This window comes from Dryobates pubescens, chromosome 30 (assembly GCF_014839835.1).
Source record: "Dryobates pubescens isolate bDryPub1 chromosome 30, bDryPub1.pri, whole genome shotgun sequence".
NCBI lineage: Eukaryota > Metazoa > Chordata > Aves > Piciformes > Picidae > Dryobates > Dryobates pubescens.
Window position 1 is genome coordinate 6236520 of NC_071641.1, and position 22669 is coordinate 6259188.

At 46.8% G+C, this 22669-nt stretch overlaps 1 protein-coding gene across 1 annotated transcript; it reads left to right on the top strand.

Moving 5' to 3' along the window:
* Positions 1–1987: 1987 nt before the first annotated feature.
* Positions 1988–22420, top strand: GLRX3 (glutaredoxin 3). Its single transcript, XM_054174755.1, has 11 exons — positions 1988–2111; positions 6158–6266; positions 7964–8038; positions 9288–9489; positions 12938–13110; positions 13197–13258; positions 14034–14091; positions 16558–16610; positions 18544–18583; positions 18664–18756; positions 22136–22420. The coding sequence occupies exons 1-11, from the start codon at positions 2041–2043 to the stop codon at positions 22184–22186; spliced, it is 987 nt and encodes a 328-aa protein (XP_054030730.1). The 5' UTR covers positions 1988–2040; the 3' UTR covers positions 22187–22420.
* Positions 22421–22669: the final 249 nt, after the last annotated feature.

Consider the following 22669-nt stretch of genomic DNA (forward strand, 5'->3'; position numbering starts at 1 on the left):
TTTTAGTATTGAAAGGCTGCTGCTTTAGTTTGGTAATCATCTGAACAGTGACTTTTCATGAATATCAAAGTTATCTCTATGCTTAGGTAATGCACTGGCTAAACACTTTGATTTTACTTTAAAATGAGATATGGAAAATACAGGGCTGTTTTCCTCATTCACAAATGAGTCAGCAGTTAGAGGTTTTAGCTCTTAGCCTGGAGAAGAGAAGGCTCAGGGGAGACCTCATTGCTCTCTACAACTACCTGAAGGAAGGTTACAACCAGGTGGGGGTTGGTCTCTTCTCCCAGGCAATAGAAGAATAGGACACAGTCTCAAGCTATGCAGGGAGAAGTTTAGGCTTGGTCTTAGCAAGAAGTTCTTCCTAGACAGAGAGATTGGCCATTGGGATGTGCTGTCCAGGGAGGTGGTGGAGTCACCATCACTGGAGGTGTTCAAAAAAGGATTGGATGTGGCACTTGGAGCCATGTTTTAGTTGTTTGTAGGTGTTAGGTAATAGGTTGGACTTGATCTCTGAGGTTTTTTCCAACCTGGCTGATTCTGTGATTCTGTTTGGCTTTTAGCTGATAATAGAGCCCTGGAGCAGGCAGTCTCCTTCTCTGGAGAGATTCTAAAACCACCTGGACACTGTAATCCTGCATGACCTGCTGTAGGTGCCCCTGCTTTAGCAGGGAGGTTGGACTGGATGATCTCCAGACGTCCCTTCCAACTCCCACCATCCTGGGATTCTTAGATGTGCCACAGAGTGCCACGAACAACTGCAGGACAAGAAGATGAGCCAGCAGAATTATGCAGAGATGGTTAAGGGCACCAGCATTCTGGTTTCAATCAGTAATAGTGTGGCCAGCAGAATCAGAATAAAGATTGTGCCCCTCTACTGGGCACTGGAGGCCACACCTTGAGTACTGGGTTCCGTTTTGTGCCCTTACTCCAAGGACATTGAGGAGCTAGAGTGGGTCCAGAGAAAGGCAATGGAGCTGGTGAAGCATCTGGAGAACAGGTCTGGAGAGGAGCAGCTGAGGGAACTGGGGTTGTTCAGACTGGAGAAAAAAATGCTGAAGGAAGGCCTGGTTCTCTACAACTTCCAGAAAGAAGCTTGGAGCTAGGTGGGGAGTGGTTTCTTCTGCCAAGGAACAAGTGACAGGACAAGAGGAAATGGCCTCAAATTGCACCAGGGGAGGTTCAAGTGGGTCATTAGAAACAAAAGTCTTCCCTGAAGAGGTTCTCAAAGCCTGGAGAGGCTCTCCAGGAAGATGGTTGAATCCCCATCTCTGGGGTTGTTTAAAAGTGGTGCCGAGGGGCATAGTTTAGCTCCAGACTTGGTAGAGTTAGAGAAGGGTTGGACTTGATGATCTTGGCTGTCATTCCCAACTGAAATGATTCTGTGATTTTATGATAAACATAAGGACAAGGCTACTGATGAGGATAAAGGTACTGATGGGGATAAGGGTAGGGACAGAGCTAAGCATAGGGTAAGGATAGGAATAGGGATAAGGCTTAGAGTATAAATAGGGAGAACGATAGAAGTAAAGATTGGGATAAGGGTAGGGATAGGGCTAAGGATTGGGCTAAGAGAGGGGTATGGACAAGGATAGGGATAGCGTTAAATATAGGGGTTATAGTAGGGATAGGGCAAAGGGCAATTTAAGGATAGAGGCAGGGATAAGGCAAACCAGCCTCATTAGCAAAGCTCATCCGGTACTGTACGTAAGTGTTGAACTTCGGGTTTATATTCGTGAACTGCGATTTGTCAGGGGGACTGCAGACTGCAAAGTGGCTGGGAAGCAGCTCCCAGAAACCACACTCTGCAGACCACCCTCCTTTCAGAGGCCGAATATCATCCAGGTGGAGTAAGGCTGAAGAACGACTCCCGCGCAGCTGAGCACCGCAGCCTCCCCCGGCCGCAGGGCACTCCCCTGGCCTGCCTGCAGGCCCCGCCCCGCGCAGCGGCGTCCCCGCTCGGCGCCTGCGCGCTCCCGGCGGCGCCTGCGCGCCTGCTCCGCGCGTCCTCGCAGCCTCTCCTCTTTCGGCGGTCTGGCCATGGCGGCCGGCGAGGTGGCGGCGGCGGAGTCCGCCGAGCAATTCCAGCAGCTGCTGCAGCAGAAGGACAGGTGGAGCCGGGCACCGGTGGGGACGGGGACCGAGACCGCGGGTGGTGGGATGCGGCTGTGGAGCGCTGAGGGAGCGGGGCCTGCCGCCGGGGAGACCCCGCGCTGCGGGTGGCCTGATCCGGCCTTCCCCGGGAGGGGACGGCGGGGCTCGGTGGGATAAAGGTGCCGTTGGATTTGCCCCAGTCTTCCCTCAGATGTGTCTGCGGGCTCCCTTGGCATCTTCGGGCGAGCTCCGTGCAAAGCCTGTGTCTGCCGAGGCCCCGTGCTGCCTCAGGCCTGAGTGGAACCTTCGTGGGGAAGTGAAAAATCCACATAAGACTGGAGAAAGGCTTCGGGGTTTGCTTCTCGGCATGTTATTTTTTTAAGCACCGGTTTCCTCGGGCTCCAGGGCTGCTCAGGCGTCCAGGCGCAGCGGTGTTGAAGCTGGAAGCCTGCAGCGGGCCCTTCCCAGCCCCGAAGCTGTATGGGTTGGGAAGCCTACATGGGCAGATTGGCAGGAAAACTCTCTGAACCAGAGCTTTCAGGCAGCTTTAGAGTTTTGTGTTTCTCCTGACCTCTAAAGTCTCAACAAATCAAATGGTTACCCTACACCTGTTTGAATGAGAACTGTAGCGTTAGATGATATGTTGAGTTGTAATGCAAAAGCGAGTTGCCCATCTGTAGTGTAAAGGGGCTGGTTTGTCATTAGCTTGACTTTCTGCCTTGCTAGTGAGTAACAGGGCTCTTTTGGGATCTCATTATGGACCATTTATTCTCTGTGGCCACTGAGTAGTGGCAATAGGCCAGCAGGACCAGAGCAGCGATTACCCCTGTGTACTGGGCACTGGTGAGGCCACACTTTGAATACTAGATTCAATTTTGGACCCTCACTCCAAGAGGGACATTTGAGGTGCTGGAGCAGGTCCAGAGAAGGGCAGTAAAGCTGGTGAAGGGTCTGGAGAGGGTGAGGAGCACCTGAGGGAACTGGGGTTGTTCAGCTTGGGAAAAAAGAGACTGAGGGGAGACTTCGTGGCTCTCAACGACTCCCTGAAAGAAGGCTGGAGCCAGGTGAGGCTTGGTCTTTTCTCCCAAGGAGCAAGTGAGAGGACAGGATGAAATGGCCTCAAGTTGCCCCAGGGGAGGTTCAGGTTGGACATGAGGAGCAGTTTCTTCATGGAAAGGGTTGTCAAGGCCTATACTAGGTTGCCCAGGGCATGGTGGAATCCCCATCCCTGGAGGGGTTTCAAAGCCATGGAGATTCGGTGTTGAGGGACATGGCTTAATAATGATCTGGCAGTGCTGGATTAATGATTGGACTCAATGATCTTAAAGGCCTCTCCAACCCAAAAGATTCTATGATTCTAGTAAAATGATTTATCTTGGCACAAAAGGAGGGTAATGTGGAGCAGTTATTTTTCTGGCTATCCCTATCAGAGTATTTTGCTCTTTTGGTTCTACAGTAAACAGACTCTTTGTTTTAAAGGTAGATTTTGTGAGTTTCAACCAATTGTTTTCATGTTACACACTATAGAAACAAGATGTTGGGCTTTTTGTTTCTCCACAGAAAATGTGTGATATGTCCTTCAGATTTTTTGCTACTAAAGTTTGTATACTAAAGCAAGTTAATTTTATACCCAGCCCTGCAGCTTTTCCTCCCAAATTTGAAGTATAAAATGATATAGGCTGAGAAACTTTGGGGCTTGCCTTAGCTTTTTGTTACAAATCCTCTTCTGGAGATAATAGGAGAGGGCTTAGAAATATCTTGGTTGAGTCTCAGAAAAAGTTTGGTTAGAATCAGTTTTATGCTTCATCATGCTAATGATTTGCTTCCTGCCTAAATGTTTTATAATCACTCTTGCTATTTTTCAGGTTCTTAGATTCATAGAGTTGGAAGGGACCTTAGAGATCATCTAGTTCTACCTCCCTTGCCATGAGCAGGGAAACATTCAACTACATCAGGTTGCTTAAGGCCTCATCCAATCTAGCCTTGAACACCTCCAGGTGTCAAGATACCACAAGTGTAGTTGAATTGTAACCTTAAGAGTTGTTGTTCTCTGAATGAATTTGACGGTAAACTCCCCCTCAAGCACATGGTCCAAATTACAGTATGTTCCTCATGAAGAACATTTTTAACTGTACACTGCAGTTGCAGTTCAACAAATACACTCACTGTCCTTGTAAAAAGGGTGGTAGATCTAAGTAGAAGACTGGATATTAGGAGGAAGTTCTTTGTAGTGAGGGTAGTGAGACATGGGAGCAAGTTGCTCAGGGAGGTTGTGGATGCTTTTTCCTTGGAAGTGTTCAAGGCCAGGTTGGATAAGGTCTTGAGCAACCTGGTCTGGTCAAGGTGTCCCTGTCAGGGGGGTTGGAACTAGATGACTTTTAAAATCCATTCCAACTCAAAGGATTCTATGGATCTGTGAAGCTGTTTCATCATAAAACTTGATTAAAACAAGTTTTTTTTTTGTTCATCCTTGATCCATTTTTAACTGTTTGAGGTCTTACTGGTGTCAATGAAGTGTGTAGGTTAAGAGTTATGCTGGAAGAGGTCTCCCAGTGGTGGTTCAAGTGAAGGGTGTAATGGAAAACCAATCCTGGAGCAAAAGTCTTGCTTACTCTTTGTCAGGACTTGGTCTGTCTTCTGAAATACTGAGCTGCTGCTGCTTTTGTCGTGCTAAAATGTACTGTCTGTTATGGCTGGGTGTTTTCATACATGTAAATGACTTTTCCCCCCTCTCCCAACTCACCCACTCTTTTCACCTCATCACTTTGTGGCAAAATCACCTTGGTTACAGTGTGATGTGAAGGGCTTGTCCTCATCAGCTCCAAAGGCTTAATTAAAACGTATCACTGTGAGTGTCTCAAGTTTTTGAAGAAGTTCATATCAAATCCTGCTAGTAAGAGTAAGGCAGCCTTAAGCAGGGTTTAACTGCTGCTGTCAACTCTGAGCATTGAAATCAGTCCAGAGCACCCTCACAGCTCTTGGAATTGAAGGTTGGGCTTGATGATCTAAGAGGTCTTGCCCAATCTTAATGATTCTGTGAATCATAGAGTCACAGACTGGTTTGGAATGGGTCTTTCAGGGTCAGCTAATCCACCTCTGCAGTCAGCAGGGACATCTGCAACTAGAGAAAGTTGCTCATGGCACCAAACAATCTGACCTGCAATGGTTCCAGGGTTGGGGTGTCTCCCACCTCTCTGGGCAACCTGAGCCAGGCTCTCCAGACCCTCAAGGTCAAATGTTTCTTCCTTCTCTCCAGTCTGAATCTCCCTTTTTGAGTTTCAGCCATCGCCCTTTGTCATGTCCCAACAGGCCCTGCTCAAAAGTTTGTCCCCAGCTTTCTTCTTGTCCCCTTTAAGTCCTGAAAGGAACCCCGAAGGTGTCCCTGGAGCCTTCTCCTTGTTGTTTATAATTAGAGATGATTTTCATTTGGGATCATTGCTGATGGTGACTCATGTACAAGAGTGTTTGAAGAATGGCGGATGACAGAAATCACCTTGAGCTGTTCCTGAGCTCAGGTCTAAATTTATAAGGCTGGCACTTGCAGAATAGCTTTGCTTTGTCATTCCTTTGCAGAATAGCTTTGCTTTGTCATTCCTTTATTTATTTATTATTTTACCACCGCATGAACTTTGCAACTGTTCACATCAAAGTTGTTTGCTTAAGCTCAGGAGAAACACCGTATGGTACCCAGTCTGATGGGATTTTTGTTCGCATGTGCGACTTCCCATCGCTAAATGTTGAGTGTGATCCATGCCAAACATTCAAGGACATTCACATGGAATGATCCTTTACTATCAAACCACAGGGTGATGTTTTCTTTTGTGTTTCCTTGTCTTAGAAGTGCTGGTTGGGTTTGGAGTGTTCTCTGAAAAAGCTTTTGAAGTCCTTCTCTTTGCAGGGTCTTGGGTTTACTTTTTCCTCAGGAAGGTGTTGTGGGTGGTGAGGGAGTTTTTGTGTGTTTGTGTTTGGTTGGTTTGTGTTTTGTTGTGCCTTTTTTTTTTGCACAGCAACTCAAACTTCTTCATTTAGTAATAAATGCTGTTACTCTTCTCTTTTTGAATAGGTCCCTTGTAGTTGTGCACTTCTGGGCACCGTGGGCTCCTCAGTGCGCTCAAATGAATGAGGTTATGGCAGCGCTAGCAAAGGAACACGCCCAGGTTTCATTTGTGAAGGTAAGTCATAGAATCCCAGCGTGGGTTGGGTTGGAAAGGACCTTTAAAAGTCATCTAGTCCAACCTCTCTGCACTCAGCAGGAACATCTGCAAGTAAAGCAGCTTGCTCAGAGCCCCAAACAACCTGATCTGCAATAGTTCCAGGGATGGGGCATCTCACACCTCTATGGGCAGTCTGGGCTGGGCTTTCACCACCCTCAGTGTCAAGCATTTCTTCCTTCTCTCCAGTCTGAATCTCCCTCTTTTGGTTCAAACCATTACTCCTTGTCCTGTCACAACAGGCCCTGCTTAAAACTTTGTCTCCAGCTTTCTGATGAGTCCCTTTAAGCACTGCAAGGGCACCAGAAAGTCTTTCTGGAGCTTTCTCTTCTCCAGGCTGAACAACCCCCATTCTCTCAGCCTTTCCTGAGCATAGGGTCTCTAGTCCTCCTGTCACTGCTGTGACCTCCTCTTGCCCCTTCAATGGGTCTGTGTCTGTGCTGAAGATGCCAGAGTTGGCCCCAGCACTACAGATGGGGTCTCAGCAGAGCAGAGGGGCAGAATCTCCTCTTGATCTGCTGGCCACACATTTTTTGTGTACTGAGAACTTGAAAAACTTCCTCTTCTGTGCTCTGGATTGCAGGTTTCTGTTTGAAACACTTAGATCTGTTGCCACATTTTTAAACCAGTAACTTTGCAGTTACAGAGCTGGTCTTCAACCACCTTGTACTAGATCTGTTTGTTCAGAGAAGTTGTGGATGCCCCCTCACTGGAGGTGGTCAAGGGACTGGGCCTTGATCAGCCTGGTCTAGAGGAAGATGCTCCCTCCCATGGCAGGGGAGTTGGAACTAGATGATTTTTCAGGTCCCTTCCAATGCAACCCATTTTGTGATTCCTGATTCAGTAAGTTTTTAAGCCTATGGACAGAAAAGCACACACTTGAATTTATAAAAGGTTGTATTTCCTTAGCAAATTATTCCATTGTATAATTTCAAAGTGTGCATTTGAATGCAGAATAAAATGAGAAGCAATAATCTGGCCAAGCTTGCCCCACAGTACTTGCAGGAGTTAAAATGTAGTAGCCCATCAATAGTTTATTGAAGAAACACTCCTTCCTTCCCCTCATAATTTGCAGAAGGCTGCAAATGTCACTCATGATGTACTGCCCCTCGAAATTAGTCAATAGAGCAAACAGCAAGAATTGCTGTGGGCAGAAAATAAGCACTGTAATCATGACATAACTGGGGTCAGTGATTTATGGATTTCAATATAGTGGGAGCTGCATATGATTGAAAATTTACTAGGTCACTAGTGCACCAAAAAAAAAAACCACAACCCACAAACCAAAACCCCCACAAAAAGATTTTTATTTGCAGCCTCAGGGCGTTGTCTGAAATGTGCAACAAAATAAAAACCTCTGAACCTGTTTTGACACCGTGTAGGCTGGGGTGGATGGGATGCCAACCCAGGGAGGCTCATTTAAATGCAAATGCATCCCAAACTTCTCCTTCAAATCCTTTTTAAATGCGTTGGGGAGGGTGTATGGGGGGGCAAAGCCCAGAAGGACATTGTAGAGAGAGGATTGACATCTGCAGTCAAACTTGAAAGAAGATTATGAAAATAATCTCTGGGTTGTTTTTTTAGGGGGGGAGGCTTGTTTTATTTATTATTATTTTAATCTGGGTGATTTTTTTTTTTCCTTCTGTTGTGTTGTTTAGCTGGAAGCTGAAGCTTTGCCTGAAATATCTGAAAAATATGAAATTACTTCTGTCCCAACGTTTTTATTCTTTAAGGTAAGAGCAAATGGATTTGATGTGTGTATTTCCTTAATACTAATACCTTAAGAACTTCCTCAGTAGAGCAACACTTATGAATCTGCTTTAAATCTATCCAGTGGAACCCAGAAAATGCAGATAGAAGTGCTTCAAATCTGATATTTCAGAGCTTCCTTGACTACTTTGTGGTTCTTACATAGTTCGTATTTTGGTCGCCCTACCTCATATTCATAGATTCATAGAATGGTTTGGGCTGGAAGGGACCTTAAAGATCATCTAGTTCTGACCCCCCTGCTAAGGACAGGGACACCTTCCACTGGACCAAGTTGTTCAAGGTCCCATCCAACCTGGCCTTGAACACCTTCAGGGAGAAGGCATCCACAGCCTGCTTGGGCAACCTGTTCCAAAGTCTCTAAAACATGTCAGTGATACTTTCTTGTTCTACAACATGGCTAAAATCCAAGGGAATAATCTTTTAGCAGAAGTGAGAAGTCTGGGTCATGTTTGCCTATGATAAGGAAAATAATGTGGATTTTTAATATTCCTTCTGTTTTATGAAATTAATATGTTTTATAGTGTTAGCAGTAGCCAGCCAACAGGGTTAGGGCCTGAAATTGTGCCAGGGGAGTACTCCAGGTGTGGCTTTACTAGGGTAGAGTGTGAGAAGAACCTTCCTCAATCTGCTGGTCATATTCTGTTGGCCTTAGGAAGAGTGGCTGAGGGACCTGGAGTTACATAGTCAGTAGAAGAGAAGGCTGAGGGGAGTTGTCACTGCTCTCTACAGCTCTCTGAAAGGGGGTTGGAGCCATCTGGGTTTTGGCCTCTTATCCCTAGTGTCAGGTCACAGAATGAGAGGAAGTGGTCTGAAATTGGGCCAGGGGAGCTTTAGGTTGGACGTGATGAGCAATTTCTTTCCTGCAGGAGCGGTCAGGCGCTGGAACAGGCTGCTCAGGGAGGTGGTGGAGTCACCATCCCTGGAGGTGTTGAAGAAACGTGTGGACATGGCACTTGGGGACATGGTTTAATGGCCATGGCAGTGTTGGGTTGACAGTTGGACTCAATCTTAGAGGGCTTTTCCAGCTGAAAAGATTCTGTGATTCTGTGAGTGGTGTGAGCCTTGGAACTAAAGGCTGTCTAAAAGATCAATACCCTAATCCAGCCTGCATCTGAAAATCTATACTTTATATGGTGACTCTGCTATATTTTTATTACAGTACAAAGCCTGAGTTTAATCCTTTAACACAAACCTGTCTTTTGGTTCCCCTAGAATTCTCAGAAAGTTGACAGATTAGATGGTGCACATGCCCCAGAGCTGACCAAAAAAGTGCAGCGCCATGCGTCCGGCAGCTCCCTCTCTGTCGGCTCCGCGGAGACCGCTAAAGAAGACCTCAACGTGCGCCTGAAGAAACTCATCAACGCTGCCCCGTGCATGCTGTTCATGAAAGGGTCTCCAAAAGAACCTCGCTGTGGTAAGGGTTTCCTCAAGTTCTCATTTGGTTTTGGTCCCCCCGCTCCAGGAAAGATCCTAAGGGGCTGGAGTGTGTTCAGAGAAGAGCAACAGAACTGATGAAGGCTCTGGGGAACAGGCCTGGTGAGGAGCAGCTGAGGGAACTGGGGTTGTTTAGCTTGGAGATGAGGAAGCTGAGGGCAGCCCTCCTTGTTCTTCACAACTTCCTTAAAGGAAGTTGGAGCCAGGTAGGGCTTGGTTCCTTCTCTCAAGGAACAAGTGACAGGACAGGAGGAAATGGCCTTGAGTTGCACCAGGGAAGGTTTAGTTTGGATATGAGGAGCAATTGCTTCCTCCAAAGGCTTGTGTGAACCATGGTACAGAGTAAGTTTTGTCCCCTCATCTGTGGGATTACTACCAGTTATATCTGTGTGCTATGTATGGATTCATTTGGACTGTGGTAAAACTTGTTTGTAAGAGTTACAGAATCATTCTCGTTGGGAAAAGCCTCTGAGATCAAGTCCAACTGTTCTCTAACTCTACCATGTCTGGTGCTAAACCACATCCCTCAGCACTACATCTCTGTAACTTTGAAACACCTCAGGGATGGGGAGTCAACCACCTGCCTGAGGAACCTCTTCCAGTCTTTGAGAGCCCTTTCAGTCAAGAAGTTTCTTCTGATACCCAACTTAAACCCCTCCTGATGCAACTGGAGGTCCTGTCCTCTTGTCCTGTCACTTGTTCCTTGGGAGAAGAGCCCAACCCTCACCTGGCTCCAGCCTCCTTTCAGGGTGTTGTAGAGAGCCAGAAGGTCTCCCCTCAGCCTCCATTCCTCTAGGCTGAACAACCCCAATTTCCTCAGCTGTTCCTCAACAGACCTGTTATCCAGAGCTCTCACCAGCTTTGTTGTCCTTCTCTGGATCTGCTTCAGCACCTCAGCTGTTCCTCAACAGACCTGTTCTCCAGAGCTCTCACCAGCTTTGTTGTCCTTCTCTGGATCTGCTTCAGCACCTCAATGTCATTCTGGGAGTGAGGGGCCCAAAACTGAACCCAGGATTCAAGCTGTGGCCTGAGCAGTGCCCAGTAACAGGGGGACAGTCCTTGTCCTGGTCCTGCTGGCCACACCATTGCTGATCCAAGCAAGGTTGCTGGTGGGCACCTGGCCACTTCTTGGGCCCCTGGGCTGACTGCAGTTCATTAAGAGTATTTTTATTGGTGTAGAATCTGCAGTGGCATTTATGACCATCTACATAACCACTGGAACCCTCCTGTTGGCAGTTTAATTATTCCTTGTCATGCCTCTATGGCATTTCCTCAGAAACTCAGCCTAAATCTTTTGTTATAAAATCAAAGCTTTTCTGCCACTTCATCCCTAAACAGAACACTTCCAGCCTGCTGCCATAACCCTTCAGAACCAAAGCCCACCAATCAATCTTTCTCCTTTGCATGTCATTGCCTACAGCTAAAATAAAGCTGGGGTTTTTCTTCCCACCCCCCCCAACTCCTTCTAGTAGAAGTGAGTTAATATGGAATCACCATCAGCAATCAGCCTGTAGCTGTTTACTAATGAACTCCCAGATGTCTGAAGGATTTCAGAATGTGTTTGACTGCAGGCTGTACATGAACTTAACACTTCAGTTCTGGAAAGAAAAGCAACTTAGATGCCATACATACAAATGCTGCTATTTCCTACCTCCATAAATTGTAGATCAGGAGAATTGCAGCAAAAAAAACCCCCCACAAACAAATCCATATTTCAGGAACTAATAGGTGGGCTTGCAAGCTGAAATCAAAAGGTTATTTTTCCTTAGAACTTGGGTTCTTCTACCCATTTAAAGCTTATTTATTTTCTTGGGCTCCTTTATTAAAGCCTTTAAGCCTTGTCTCTCCTTTTTAATATATTGCTGTTCCCCACTCCTGGAGGGGTTTCAAAGCTGTGTAGATGCGGTGCTGAGGGCTGTGGGTTAGTGATGTTCTGGCAGTGCTGGGTTAATGGTTGGACTTGATGGTCTGAGTGGGTCTGAACACACAAGATTCTGTGATTTGGATAGAGGTTGTCACTTCTCTGCACACCATTTAGAATAGAATAGAATAAACCAGGTTGGAAGAGACCTTCAAGATCGAGTCCAACCTGTCATCCAACACCACCTAATCAACTAAACCATGGAACCAAGCATCCTGTCAAGCCTTGCCCTGAACACCCCCAGCGACGGCGACCCCACCACCTCCTCTGGCAGCCCATTCCAATGGGCAATCACTCTCTCTGTGTAGAACTTCCTCCTAACCTCCAGCCTAAACCTCCCCTGGTGCAGCCTGAGACTGTGCCCTCTTGTTCTGGTACTGGTTGCCTGGGAGAAGAGACCAACCTCTGCCTGACTACAACCCCACTTCAGGTAGTTGTAGAGAGCAAGAAGGTCACCCATGAGCCTCCTCTTCTCCAGGCTAAGCAACCCCAGCTCCCTCAGCCTCTCCTCGTAGGGCTTGTGCTCCAAGCCCCTCACCAACCTTGTTGCCCTTCTCTGGACATGCTCCAGCAAGTCAACCTCCTTCCTAAACTGAGGGGCCCAGAACTGGACACAGGACTCAAGGTGTGGCCTAACCAGTGCAGTGTACAGGGGCAGAATGACCTCCCTGCTCCTGCTGGCCACACTGTTCCTGATGCAGGCCAGGATGCCGTTGGCCCCCCTGGCTGCCTGGGCACACTGCAGGCTCATGTTCAGCCTACCATCAACCAGCACCCCCAGGTCCCTCTCTGCCTGGCTGCTCTCAGCCACTCTGACCCCAGCCTGTAGTACTGCATGGGGTTGCTGTGGCCAGTGTGCAGAACCTGGCACTTGGATGTGTTCAGTCTCCTGCCCTTGGACTCTGCCCATCTGTCCAGCATGTCGAGGTCCCTCTGCAGAGCCTCTCTACCCTCCAGCAGATCAACTCCTGCCCCCAGCTTGGTGTCGTCAGCAAATTTACTGATGATTTACATTTGATGGAGTGGTTTTGGAGGCAACTGATGGGATTCATAGGGAATTTGAATCCAAACCAGAAAAAGTCGGGCAAGATGATAACCACACAATGTCATCATCCTACTGGAATAGGTTGCCCAGGAAGGTGGTGGAGTCACCATCGCTGGAGGCACTCAGGAAACATGGACATGGTGCTTTGAGATGGGTTAATAGCCATGGTGGTGTTGGCTTGATGGTTGGACTCAATGATCTTAGAGGTCTCTTCCAGATGAAACAATTGTGTGATTCTGTATCAGTGATCTTGAGGAGGGGATTGAGTGCTCCCTCAGAAAGTTTGCAGGTGATACACGCTGGGCAGGAGTATTGATTGGCTCGAAAGCAGGAAGGAGCACCAGAGCTTTTTGGAGCTCATGATCTAGAAGAATTAAGATGTTTTAAAGTGAATGAGGTTTAGTAGAGCCATGGGAAGGCATTGTTCAAAATTACATGGAATTCCTCTCTTTGTGTTCACAGGTTTCAGCAAGCAGATGGTGGAGATTCTGAACAAACATGGTGTTTCTTTTAGCAGTTTTGATATTTTTTCTGATGAAGAAGTTCGTCAGGGGCTGAAAACGTACTCCAACTGGCCAACCTACCCACAGCTGTACGTAGCTGGAGAGCTCATAGGTGGACTTGATATTGTCAAGGTTAGAAATGGTGAAATTCTTCATCTTGTTGCTTGGCAGATGGGTGGTTTTCTTGCCTTTAACATCTGTCTTCTCAATTTCCCTAGGAACTTGAGGCATCTGGAGAACTGGACACAATCTGTCCCAAGGCACAGAAGTTGGAGGACAGGTGTGATGTAGTCTGTCACTGTATTATGGGTGTTTAGTTTTGAGTTTTGCTGTATGTATGTTTGTACAGGTGGGACCCCCTGGATAAATTCCTCTCCTTTGACTTGGTCCACTTACCCCCACCAGCTGGATAGCTTATAGACAGACTTGATATTGTAAAGGCATTGACATTTATCCTGGGGTGTGGCCACCAAGTGAAGGGAAGTTCTCCTTCCCCTTTACTCTGTCCTAGGGAGGCTACATCTGGAGTACTGGGTCCAGTTCTGGGCTCCCTAGTTCAGAAAAAAGGGACTCTGGACACTGAATCCAACCTTCAGTGCCCCCTACCCACCAGTTCTTGCTGAGTATTGAAAAGATTCCCTCTCAGGCTGCTCTTCTCCAGGTTCAGGAGCCCCAGGTCTCTCAGCCTTTCCTCCTCACAGAGATGTTCCAGGCCCTTCAGTATCTTTGGAGCCTCCCCTGGACTCTCACCAGTAGTTCCCTGTGTCTGTTGAACTGGGGAGCCCAGAGGTGGAGGAGAACCTCCCTTGGCCTGCTGGCTGCACTCTTCATGCACCTCAGGATGCCCTTTGCCTTCTTGGCCATGAAGGCACGCTGCTGGCTCATAGGCAACTTGTTGTCTACCAGCACTCCTAAGTCCTTCTCTGCAGAGCTGCTTTCCAGCAGGTTAGGCCCTGTTCTGTACTGGTCTGCTTTCCACTTTTGCATTTGGCTTTCCTGTTGAAAGAAAGTTTGGGGTAATAACCAAGCTGTTCTGTCTTGTCTTTTTCATGTAGGCTTAAAAACTTGATCAACAAAGCTCCTGTGATGCTTTTTATGAAGGGAAGCAAACAGGTGGGCTAAAGTTGCAGAATATGTTAGATTTAAACTGTTTTTTAAACAGTGAGAATGACTTTTTGTTTGTTTGCTTTCTTGCTTAAGTGGAAATTGGCAGGCTTTTGGCTGTTTCTTTGGTGTTTCTACAAGCTGTGGAAGAACAGATCCTGTTTGGATTAGATAAACATTGTCAAAATGCTGGTTTACTGTAGAACCAGGGAATTTGCTGCCCTACAAGGGATGTCTGTCAGTTGATCCATGATTCAGGAATGACTGGAAGATCTGTGCACATCCTGTTGGTCTTGGTTGTTAATTACCTTTGCAGATAGTGGGTTTTCATCTGATATTCTGTGTGTCTGCCTCTGATCTTAGCCTACTTGGGGTCTATGCTTTGGGCATTGCCCAAAATTTATTTCAGCATAATTTCTCTTCAAACTTCCCTCTGCTGACCTTTTAAATTCCTCTGACTTCATTATGCTTTCACAACCCTACTTAAAAAAAAGTTACTAGATGGTTTTAAAACTAAAGTCAATTTCCACATGCCATTGGGCAGGGTAATTGATGCCCTGGAGGATAGAGAAGCTTCTCAGAGGGGTATGGCCAGGCTGAATTGATGAACTGAGGCCAGTGGGATGAGGCTCAACAAAGCAAGGCACTGGGTTCTGCATTTGGGTCACAGCCCCAGGCTTGGGGTAGAGTGGCTGGAAACTGCCTGTTGGAAAAGGATGAAGGGGAGTTGATCAACAGCAACTGAAGATAATCCAGTGTGTGCCCAGGTGGTCAAGAGCACCACCAACATCCTGACTTGGATCTGCAGTAGTGTGGTCAGTAGGACCAGGGCAGAGTGAGGCCACACCTTGAGTATTGGGTTCTGTTTTGGACCCCTCACTCCAAGGACATTCAGGGGCTGGAGCAGGTCCAGAGAAGGGCAGTGAAGCTGGTGGAGGGTTCTGGAGAACAAGTCTGGTGAAGAGCAGCTGAGGGACCTGGGATTGTTCAGCTGGGACAAAAGGAGGCTGAGTGGAGACCTTATGGCTCTCTACAACTCCCTGAAAGGAGGCTAGAGCCAGGTGGGTGTTGGTCCCTTCTGCAAAGGAGCAAGTGACAAGACAGGAAGAAGTGGCCTCAGGTTGCCCTCAGGGGAGGTTTAGGATGGACATGAGGAACATTTTCTTCATGGGGAGGTTTGTTGAGGCCTGACCTAGGCTGCTCAGGGCAGTAATGGAGTCCCCATCCCTGGAGGGGTTTCAAAGCTGTGTAGATGTGGTTCTGAGGGACATGGGTTAGCAAGAAACTTTGCAGTGTTAGTTTAGTGGTTGGACTTAATGATCTGAAAGGTGTCTCCCAACCAAACCAATTCAGTGAATCTCTAAATGATTCACTCTTTCTCCCCTACATGGAATGGTCTTTGCCTGCTGTCTTTGAGCTACACTTAAATGATAGTGCTCACTAAAACTGTGACTGAAGACAGACACGTGCTAGTCCTCAAGATTACAAGAAGAAGAAATGACTGTAAAGCAAAGACCACTCTGTGGTGTGTACTCAGAATCAGCAGGGGGTCAATGATTCCCTTTTACACAGCAAGGAGCTCCAGTTTTTCCTGTCCAAATGACCTGAATGGCACCCAACTGGGACTTCTTACTGGGATGGTGTGGCCTAAATGTGAACTCAGCTCTTCAACTGACTCATCTTTCCATCTCATTGTCTCATCTGTTCCCTAAGCCTCTCTGTATTAAAACCAGATAGTTTTAAGGTGTTACAGGCTGTCTAGGAAGCTCTTTCATCTCACTGTGGGTTATGCTGCCTCACTGAAATAGTGTCAACCAGCTGAGGTATTCTAACCATGCACTATTAGCTGCTTTCAAACCTGTCTTGCCTATAGAAAGCAAGAGTTTGGGCACGTTGCTTAACATGTTTTGAGTGTGAGTGAAATCAGCAAGAAGAAGGAATAGTCTGGGTTAAATCAGTGCCTTGGAGTGGTTGGTCTTGGTGATCCCAAATTCAGTGTCTTGGAGTGGTTGGTCTTGGTGATCCCAAATTCAGTGTCTTGGAGTGGGTTGGTCTTGGTGATCCCAAATTCAGTGTCTTGGAGTAGTTGGTGATCCCAAATTCATATCTTGGAGTGGTTGGTCTTGGTGATCCCAAATTCAGTGTCTTGGCATTGGCAGGGACACCTTGACCATGCTGCTCAAGGCCTGCTGAGATTGCTCAATCACCTCACACCACAGCCAAGGAAAGTGTTTAATACTCTCAGTGGTCTCATTTATTTCAGCAGAGCAGATAAAGACTGAGACAATCAGTGCTGTTCAAAGCTCCAAAAGTATAAAGAAGACTGAAAAAAGGGATTCTTAGCAGACTTGCTCATCCAGTAAGGTCATCACTAGGGGTAACTTGGTAATAACTTCAGTGTAGCTCAAGGACTTGGGGATTGTGTGGAGTAAATATAGCAGATAGAGATTAACAAACATCTGTTTTGCATTCTAGATGGCAAAGTGTGGATTCAGCAAGCAAATTCTAGAGATCCTGAATAACACTGGGTATGTAAGTGGGGTTTGGTTGCATTTGGGAAGCCAGTTCTGCTTGAAACCCCACATTTTTATAGATTCATTCAATAGTTTGTGTTGGAAGGAACCTTAAAAGTCATCTAGTTCTGACTCCTTCATTCTTTAGTACAAGGACTGGGACTCTGGAACTGGTTGCCCAGGGAGGCAGTGGATGCTTCCTTCCTGGAGGTGTTCAAGGCCAGGCTGGATGAGGCCTTGAACAACCAAATCTAGTTGAGAGGCATCCCTGCCCGTGGCAGGTGGGTTGTAGCAGATGATCTCTGAAGTCCTTTCCAACCTAAGCCGTTCTTAGGATGATTCTGTAATCCACAACCTCCCTGGGCAGTCTGTTCCAGTTTCCTGTCTCTATTTTGGTACATGGAGAGTTTGGAAAATACTAAAGGCTTCCCCAAACATACTTTAAAATACTCTTTAGAAAATTATCTTTCAGTGTAAGTGACTCCTACACTCATTTGACACTGAGCCAAAGGTGATGTGTCAGTTGTTACACTGCTTTAGCACTGCTGCAGAGCGATTGTCTTGCTCTGACTGAGAAGTTGATTCCAACCCTGGAGCTTTTCTTTCTTTGCTGTGATTGTTGGCATGAAAGAAATCCTGATAAGCAGCTTGTCTTGGAGAGGTCCCTCTTGATCTCATTCCTTAATCTTGGAGCCTCTCATGTTATCTAGCCTCAGTTTTCCTCTTCAAAGGAGTTCTTGTACTGAGGGAGATTCCTATCATCTTCCTTTGAATTAAACTCCTGTTCTGGTTGTACTGCTGGTTAGAGGTTAAGCAGCTGTCTTGATAACCTGATGTTAGAATGGGCTTTTGAGGTAATACATCAATATCCAACTCGGAGACAAGTGGTAAGGACTCAAATCATCATTCTTTGTGGCTGGCTCTAGTCTACCTGCAGGAATTTACTTAACTTGCTGGCTGTTGAAGACTGGCAGCTCTTAAGACACAAGGATGTGTGATCCTAGGGCTGGAAGCCCTCTACTGTGGGGATGTGCTGAGTTGGGGCTGTTCAGTATGGAGAGAAGGAGGCTCCAGGGAGACCACCTGGTGGCCTTTCAGTACCTAAAGGGGCTGATCAGAAGGCTGAGCACAGACTTTTGAGCAGGGCCTGTTGTGACAGGACAAGGGGGAGTGGTTTGAACTCAGAGGGAAATTCAGATTGGAAAGAAGGAAAAAACGTTTGAGGGTAGTGAGAGCTTGTCCCACATTGCCCACGGAGGAGGGAGATGTCCCATCCCTGGAACCACTGCAGGTCAGGTCGGCTGGGGCTCTGAGCAACCAGATTGCAGATGTCCCTGCTCACTGCAGGGGTTTGGAGTAGCTGACCTTTAAAGATCTCTTCCAACCCAAACCATTCTATGATTCTATGAAGCACACACCAAAACTCATGTGAGAATTAAGCAACAGTTGACACAGGCGTTTAGTTGCGGTGTCTTTACATGAGTAGTATGTGAAGATGGTGAAACAGCTGCAGCTGGGTGATGAAAACCTTCCAGAGTATCTGTGTGTGTGTGTGTCTCCATCCTTTTCTTCTTTTTTTACAGCTAATACTGAACTATTCAAAAACATTTTGGCCAGTTAAAACCTGAGCTACACAGCTTAATTTGTTTAGTGTGTTAATGCTGTCACCTGTGTGTTCATAAAGGATTTCCCTTGCAACTAGACTCTTTGTTTGGTTTGGTTTTACTTTACAGTTATTAATTCACTTTCTGACACCAGGTGTTGACTTGGCTGACATGAGGTGTTGACTTTTTAACTCTCATTACCTGTTAACTCTGAGTGATTTGGCAGCCAGCTTGCAGAAGTACTCATTTTCCACCCAAAACTATTTGCTGATTCAGGGTATTCTTTTAGGGCTTTACTTTGCCCAACTCCACAGCCTCTGATGACATTTTGTTTTCTTTTCTAGTGTGGATTATGAGACATTTGACATACTGGAAGATGAAGAGGTAATGAAGCTCCTCAATCACTGATTTCATCATTGCTTTTGCTCAAGTTGGAAGCTGACACTGAAGTTTATTTTTCCTAGGTGAGGCAAGGATTAAAGACCTTCTCAAACTGGCCAACGTATCCTCAGCTGTATGTGAAAGGTGAACTTGTTGGAGGGCTGGATATTGTGAAGGTAAGACTGGGAGAGTCTTTTTTTGAGGTGTATAGTGACCATTTGGTTAAACTGAGCTATTTTTTTACCCATGACACAGAAATTCTTGAGTGGTGACCCTATACTCATAGAATCATTACAATTGGAAAAGGTCTTTTGAAGATCATCAAATCCAACTGTCAACCCAGCACCACCATGGATAAACTGTGTTCCTCAGCACCATATCTTCATGGCTTTGAAACCCCTCCAGGGATGGTGAATCCAGCAGCTCCCTGGGCAGCCTGTTCCAAAGCATAACCACTCTGTCAGTGAAGAAATTTCTCCTAATGACTTGGTTGGTTTTACTGTGACTTCTTGTGATGTTACTAGTGCTGTTCCCCAGGGCTTAGTACTGGGTCCAGAACTCTAATGACTTTATCAGTGATACGGATAAGGGTATGAAGGCACCCTCGAGTTTGCATGTGACACTAAGCTGGGAGCATGTGTTGATCTGCTGGAGAGCAGGAGGCTCTGCAGAGGCACTGGGAGAGGCTGGGCCAATGGACTGAGGCCAGTGGGATGAGGTTCAACAAGGCCAAGTGCAGGGTCACAACAATGCTCCAGGCTTGGGGCAGAGTGGCTGGAAACTGCCTGGTGGAAAAGGACCTGGAGGTGCTTGTTGACAGTGTCTGAAGGTGAGCCAATGTGTGCCCAGGTGTCTGAGAAGGCCACCAGCATCCTAGCCTGTGTCAGAAATAGTGTGGCCAGCAGGACAAGGGCAGGGATTGTTCCCCTGTGCATGGCCACTGTTGGTGAGGCCATGCATTGAATTCTGTGTTCAGTTTGGGCCCCTCACTCCAGGAAGGACAGTGAGGTGCTGGAGCATGTCCAGAGGATGGCAGCAAAGCTGGTGAAGGGTCTGGAGAACAGGTCTGGTGAGGAGCAGCTGAGTGAGCTGGGGTTGTTCAGCCTGGAGAAGAGGAGGCTGAGGGGAGACTTTCTGGCTCTCTACAAGTGAGAGGTGGAGTGAGGTGGTCTCTTATCCTTAGTAACAAGTGACAGGACAAGAGGAAACGACCTCAAGTTGCACCAAGGGAGGTGTAGGTTGGGTATTGCAACAAACTTCGTGACCGGAAAAGGTTATCAAAGACTTGAACAGGCTGCCTAGGGAGATGATTGAAAAGAGGGACAGATGCACTGCTAAGGGACATGGTTTAGCACCAGGCTTGTTAGAGTATGGTTGGACTCCATGATCTTGGAGGTCTTCTCCAACCAGCAGAAATTGATTGTTTCTATTCTATGTTGCTGTTCTCTTTGTGGCCCTTCCGTGTTTCTGTCATCTCAGCACGCAGTTGAAAGGAGCTCTCAACCCCTAACATTCTCACGTGCCCAGGTTTTGCAGTGAAATATCTCTCCTGGCCACCACTCAGTTAGTGTTTTGGTACAGACCCATTTTTACCCTCTAGCTGCATTTTTACAGGCTTCTCTTCCCAGTTTTACTTCTGACATTGCTTTTTCTCCAAATAAGGTGGACGAGACACTTCTCTTCCCAGCAAACAGCCTCATTCCTGGAAGGAAGTAAAGGTTTATTATAGTTGTTTGAGCAGACCCTGGAGCCACAACAACAGCTCTTGCATCTCTTACCATGGCTTTTGATTTCAGTAACAGAGCAGGCACAATGCTCTAAACCTCAAATTCTCCTGAGCCCATTCTTGTCTCAATGGTTTATAGCCAATTCCTCTGACACTGCGACTACAGGGAAGCTACAATCAATAAACCTCATTTAGTTCTAAAAATACTTAAATTCTACACAGGAATTTGGTTCAACAAGCCTGGGGGTTGTGTCAGTGATCAGGAAGTGTGGTCTTGGGCATTGTGGAGATGCTGGTTTGTAAGTGCTTGCATTGTTGGAGTGTCTTTAGTTCACACTGATTCGGTGTGTAGATGGTTGGACTTGATGATCTTGAAGGTCTTCCCCAGCCTAAACAATTCTGTGATCCTACAAATGTTGTCACTGCTTTGAAATACTTTTCTGACTACAGCATAGTATGTAATAAACTTGAGACAGTTGTTTCTCCTGACATGTGAGAAGATAGGCACCACCAGAACATCTTTTAAAGCTATTTCCTGGTGTTATCTAGGTCTTTAAGGTAACAGCAAAACAAAGGATGGTGAAACTGGTTGGTGGGTGAGGATCAAGGACCTAACAGAATAGGTGGCTCTGTGTTGGAAAGCAAAACAAAAACTCTGTCCTAGAGGACAGAAACCATCACTCCCTCAGTTACTTCTGTGTCCCAGTTAAAACAGGCAAATCTCAAGAGTCACAGCAGCTTGCCCAGCATCACAGTGGCCAGCTGGGGTTGGAATCTCTCCAGAGAAGGAGACTCCACAACCTCTCTGGGCAGCCTGCACCAGCACCCTCGCATCAAGGAACTTTCTCCTCCTGGTCAGGTAGAACCTCCTGGGTTCTAGTTTGTGCTGGTTACCCCTCGTGCTGTCCTGGGCAGCACTGACAAGAGTCTTGCCCCTCGTGGGTCCTTTAGCTCTTGCTGAGCATTGAGGAGACCCCTTCTCACACTGCTATTCTCCAGGCTCAACAGCCCCAGGGCTCTCAGCCTTTCCTCCTCACAGCGATGCTCCAGTCAGCTCAGCATCTTTGGAGCCTCCACTGGGATACTGTTTCTTGAACTGGGGAGCCCAGAGCTTGATCAAATACTCCAGCCATGGTCTCAGTAGGGCAGAGTAGAGGGGGAGGAGAACTTCCCTTGACCTGCTGACCAAACACAAAAGTCTCCTGCACAACAGGAGACCTTTGGTCTTCTCTGCCTCAAAGGCACTTTGCTGGCTTGTGGTGAACTTGTCCTTCTTCAGCAGGTCACCCCTCAACTGTACTGGTTCAGGGGGTTGTTCCTCCCCAGACACAGGACTCTGTACTTGCCCTGGTTGAACTTCATGAGGTTCCTTTCAGCCCAACTTCCCCACCTGGAAATGATCTCTTATTTACAACTCTTACAAATCTTTGACTGTCTTGTTTAGTTCAGTGTGTGGTAGCAACAAGATCTATTGATGGATGTTCACTGTTTCATATCGTGGGAGATGCTGTTTTGTGTACACCTGAAGTATATTTGGAATTAGATCTGGGAGGGATTGGATACCTAAGGTGAGATCCAGGGGTTTTGGAGGTGAAAAGATGTGCCCTGAAGAAACTTTCCAATTTTACTCATCAGACACAAAATAGAATGGAATTACTTAGTGAACTTCAATGTCATGGTCAAGGAGGACCTCTAGTGGGTCTTCTCGTAGTGCAGCCCTTAATAGCCAAGGAATCATTTCCTCATCCTTAATCTGTCCTCCTTGAAATCTTGTCAGCATCACCCCTAAGTCTGCTTGGGGAATAATCACTGTCTGTGTTTCTTCACAGGAACTAAAGGAAAGTGGTGAACTGCTGCCTGTTCTGAAGGGAGAGAATTAACAGAGGAGGACAGCAAGGGGAACCAAACTACTTGGAACAATTTATTCATTTCTAGGTTACATTGGAGCAGTATTTAACTGTGAAGGGTTGGGGTTAGCGCTGTGGAACCCAGCAAGAGTCAGCTAAGCCAGCTTGTGTCCAGTATGTGTCTCACAAGATCATGCCTACCTATGAAAATGTGTTTCCACTGAAGAGACAAACGTGTCAAGGTCATCAAATTAAAATACAATGTTTAAGAACTCTGTGAGTTAAAATGGTGTTTCTGTGGAGGAAAGCAGACTCTGGAAACCAGCACTTTCAGAAGTGGTTTGGGGAACACTTTAAGCCATTCTGCCCCTGGCTGGGTTCAGGGTGTCTTTCTTCACAGGGCTGGTGCTGCTGTGGGGTGTTGGCACACATCCAGCTCCACGATCTGGGAGTCTCTACTGGGGCTGCCTGTGGGCTTTGCTGTTCTGTAGCTGTCTGGTTTTGATTGGGGTTTTG

What these genes read in the sequence shown, in the direction of transcription:
- GLRX3 (XM_054174755.1), top strand. Translation starts at nt 2,041, where the DNA reads ATGGCGGCCGGCGAGGTGGCGGCGGCGGAGTCCGCCGAGCAATTCCAG. An exon ending in CCCAGGTTTCATTTGTGAAG is followed by an intron (nt 6,267 to 7,963) that starts GTAAGTCATAGA and finishes TGTGTTGTTTAG; the next exon opens with CTGGAAGCTGAAGCTTTGCC. An exon ending in TCCAAAAGAACCTCGCTGTG is followed by an intron (nt 9,490 to 12,937) that starts GTAAGGGTTTCC and finishes TTGTGTTCACAG; the next exon opens with GTTTCAGCAAGCAGATGGTG.